This window comes from Dromiciops gliroides, chromosome 6, assembly GCF_019393635.1.
Source record: "Dromiciops gliroides isolate mDroGli1 chromosome 6, mDroGli1.pri, whole genome shotgun sequence".
NCBI lineage: Eukaryota > Metazoa > Chordata > Mammalia > Microbiotheria > Microbiotheriidae > Dromiciops > Dromiciops gliroides.
Window position 1 is genome coordinate 20,932,626 of NC_057866.1, and position 3,551 is coordinate 20,936,176.

The window sequence follows — 3,551 nt, forward strand, 5'->3', positions numbered from 1 at the left end:
TTTATAATAACAAGACTCGGGAAACATAGGTGCCAATAAATCAATGCTACCACTTCAGATTTCTCCCATATTCTGTTTCCTCCCTATTGCCTCCCTTTTCTATTACATCCCATAAATATTTGTGTTTTTATTTTCATATACTCATGGACTGAATGCTTCACACTTTATTCTCAAATATGGCCTCTTTAGTCTTGTTCTCTCTTGTTTCATATTTTAAATTAAGTCAGTACAAGATTACATTAGCTTCATAGGTTGTCATATCACACTCATAATATTTTGTAAGATCAATATAGATTATAATAGGTAAGCAAAAATTATATAATGCCATCTTTGGCTGAGACATGGAATTTCTAGAGTTTTCAGACATTGTAAAAGAGATTTCTTTTGTTTATGTGTGAATGACTATGAAGTTCATTTAAGTTCTGTGTTTTTCTAAAATTCAGTACATGTTAAGAAAAATATTAGTCTTCATGTTATATTTCCTTCTACAGGACATCAAAAGACAGATTGAGTCTTTGGTAACTTCCCCAATGATGTAAGCTTCACAGATTTGGGGAAATAAATCCTGAACTTCAACTAACAGAGCAACAGAAGGCTCAGTTACAAAGCACAAGGAACACAGCAGATCAACTACAATGTATTTTAAGAGTAATGCTTTGTGTGGAGGTTTCCTCAATGAATATTAAACAGTTCAAGTATTACAGGTGTAATTAAAAGCTCAGGCCAGAGAATTGCTTTTTGCTGCCAAATTAAACAAAATGTTCCTTCATCATATTTCTTTCTCTTCTTTGCACTTTAAGTATTTCTCACATGTTTCCAACCCACTTGCACTGACATCATAAAAATGAAAAACAATGTGACTGAATTTCTTCTTATTGGACTGACCCAGGATCCAACAAAGGGGAAAATAGTATTTGTCATCACCTTGGCTTTCTACCTGGCCACTGTTTTGGGGAACCTGCTTATCATTGTCACCATTAAAATCACTCCTGCACTTGGGTCCCCCATGTACTTCTTTCTGACCTGCTTGTCTTTTTGTGATGCATGTTTATCCACCATAACAGCTCCAAGACTTATGGTAGACAGTCTGCGTGAGAGGAAGTCAATCTCCTATGATGAGTGCATGATCCAGATATTTACAGGGCACTTCTTTGGCTGCATGGAGATTTTGATCCTCATCCTGATGGCCTATGACCGCTATGTGGCCATCTGTAAACCTCTGCACTACTTGACTATCATGAGTAGGAAGGTATGTAGTATCTTGGTGGCATTAGTCTGGTTGGCATCATTTGTGCATTCTGTTGCCCAGATCGTTGTTGCCTTGAGTTTACCCTTCTGCGGACCCAATTTAATAGACAACTATTGCTGCGATTTGCAACCCTTGTTGAGATTGGCCTGTACTGACACATATATCCTCAACCTCTTGGTTGTTTTTAACAGTGGAGCCCTCTGTATAGTGAGCTTTATAATGCTAATGATCTCCTATACTGTTATCTTATATTCTCTAAGAAATCACAGTAAAGAGGGGAGGTACAAAGCTCTTTCCACCTGCAGCTCTCACATCATGGTTGTCTTCATATTCTTTGGCCCCTGTATATTCATATACAGTAGGCCACTGAAGACTTTTGCTGCAGATAAGATGGTGGTTTTATTTTATGCCATTGGAGCACCTTTCCTCAACCCTTTGATCTACACACTGAGGAATAAAGAAGTTAAAACTGCCATGGGGAAATTGTGGAGCAGCAGGAAAACTTTACACAAAAAACAATGAGTATAGATGCCAACACCTTTCATAGATGATTTTGGATTTACCAAGATGGATGCATTTTTTTTATATTGGTCTACTCAAGGCATGACCTTATCTCACTGGGTATTTGTCAGGACTTGTATAGGTACATGAAGAGTGAACACTTTAGTCATATTTGTATGTACAAGGGGACATGTAATCACAAGTATTTAAAGTCACTATGCTAGATCCTCTTTGATGATGATATGCCATCAAGATCTTGTCCTGTCTGAATTTATATCCCAGGTCCCTGATTATAGATGCTTCCACTGTCCTTTATTAATCTTGAAATAATTTCATTTGACTTTCTGTCCTTGTGGTTTAACAGTCATTTTACCTTATTTCTGGTTTATGTTTCAATATTTAATTTCAACAACCTTGACAATGATTAGTTGTTTATTTTGCCAAGACAGCCTAGAATATTCCTAAAAGGGATATTGTCCTTCCTTTAACCTTGTCACATGTGTTTCCTCTTTCTGAAATCCTTAACCTGTCAAATGATCAACAACAACACATAGATGGGAATTTTGAAATTTTATTCACTCAAAGTGAGACATGCTCTATCATGAGTAGGAAGGTATGTAGTATTTTGATGACATTAATCTGGGTGGGGTCCCTTATAGTTGGTCATATCACTTGTCACAAAATATATGGCAACATGAGAAAAAAAGAGACATGTTGTTACAACACAGCTTTATCTCATTTATGACATAAAGGGGATATATATTACTCAACATATGAAATAAAAAGCAAGCACATAAAATCATTGAACTGCTTATAGATTACGTAGAAAAAAGCATAGGGAGGTAGCTTGGTTAATCCTGTGCTAAGTTGTTTTTGTTTTGCTTAGAGCAGTTATTGTGTGCTACATTCATACATGGAGAATGGTTGAGTAGAACAACAGAGTTGGTTATGTTACTCTTAAAGTCCATCTCTAGGAAGTGACAGTGTTGTTGAGCAAATAGGGAAGTGGATGACACCCGCAGGGGAGAAAAAATAATTACCCTGATAAACTATTGGGTCTATTAATTTTGGCTCTTGAAACCAAAGGAAACATATAAACTCATGCACATTCTTATCATTGCCTAATTTATGATTATTACATTCAAAGATATTTGTGCTCTTTCTACTTTGGATTGGTATGTCTATACTTAATGGGCACTAAAACTTGGAATAGCTATAGGAATTCAGAGCAAAAGTGTGTCCTATCTTCACTAGTGTGGAAATATGCCTCCCTGAGGAAACTTCAGTGTAATTCACAATTCTCTGGTACAAGTTTTAAAGGCTCACAAAGGGATTAGAAAGCAATTATCTCAGCTAAGATAAATGATAAATAATTCTGGAGAAATTTCTTTTTAACAAAGAGGGGGACATGTTAGGATTATATATATGTGTGTGTGTGTGTGTGTGTGTGTGTGTGTGTGTGATTTGTATCTTAGAAGCTTTTCCTATGCCATCTAGATAAGTTTCTTAAAAAGGGGTGACAATATATTAATTACCTGGAAGCATCTTTTCTCTGGCATAGTTCAGTATAAAGGAAAGAATATTGACTTTGGGGAAGAACATTTCCATTATTACTAATTTTTTTTTCACTTTAATGATTGTTCTCATCAATAAGCAACAGGAAGTTCTCCAGGTATCCATAAAGATACATTCAGGGAGAAAAAAATATATATATGTATGTATGTATGTATATATGTATATATGTTTGTGTTTATGTATGTATATGTATGTGTGCATATATTTATATATGCATATATGTATC

General features: G+C 35.5%; 1 protein-coding gene across 1 annotated transcript; it reads left to right on the top strand.

Annotated features, from left to right (window-relative positions):
• Positions 1–844: 844 nt before the first annotated feature.
• On the top strand, positions 845–1,771 carry LOC122731918 (olfactory receptor 4C11-like). The gene has a single exon (XM_043972166.1). It carries the CDS (start codon positions 845–847, stop codon positions 1,769–1,771), a length of 927 nt encoding a protein of 308 aa, XP_043828101.1.
• Positions 1,772–3,551: the final 1,780 nt, after the last annotated feature.

Excerpts from the sequence above, each read along its gene's own strand:
- LOC122731918 (XM_043972166.1), top strand. The coding sequence starts at position 845 with ATGAAAAACAATGTGACTGAATTTCTTCTTATTGGACTGACCCAGGAT.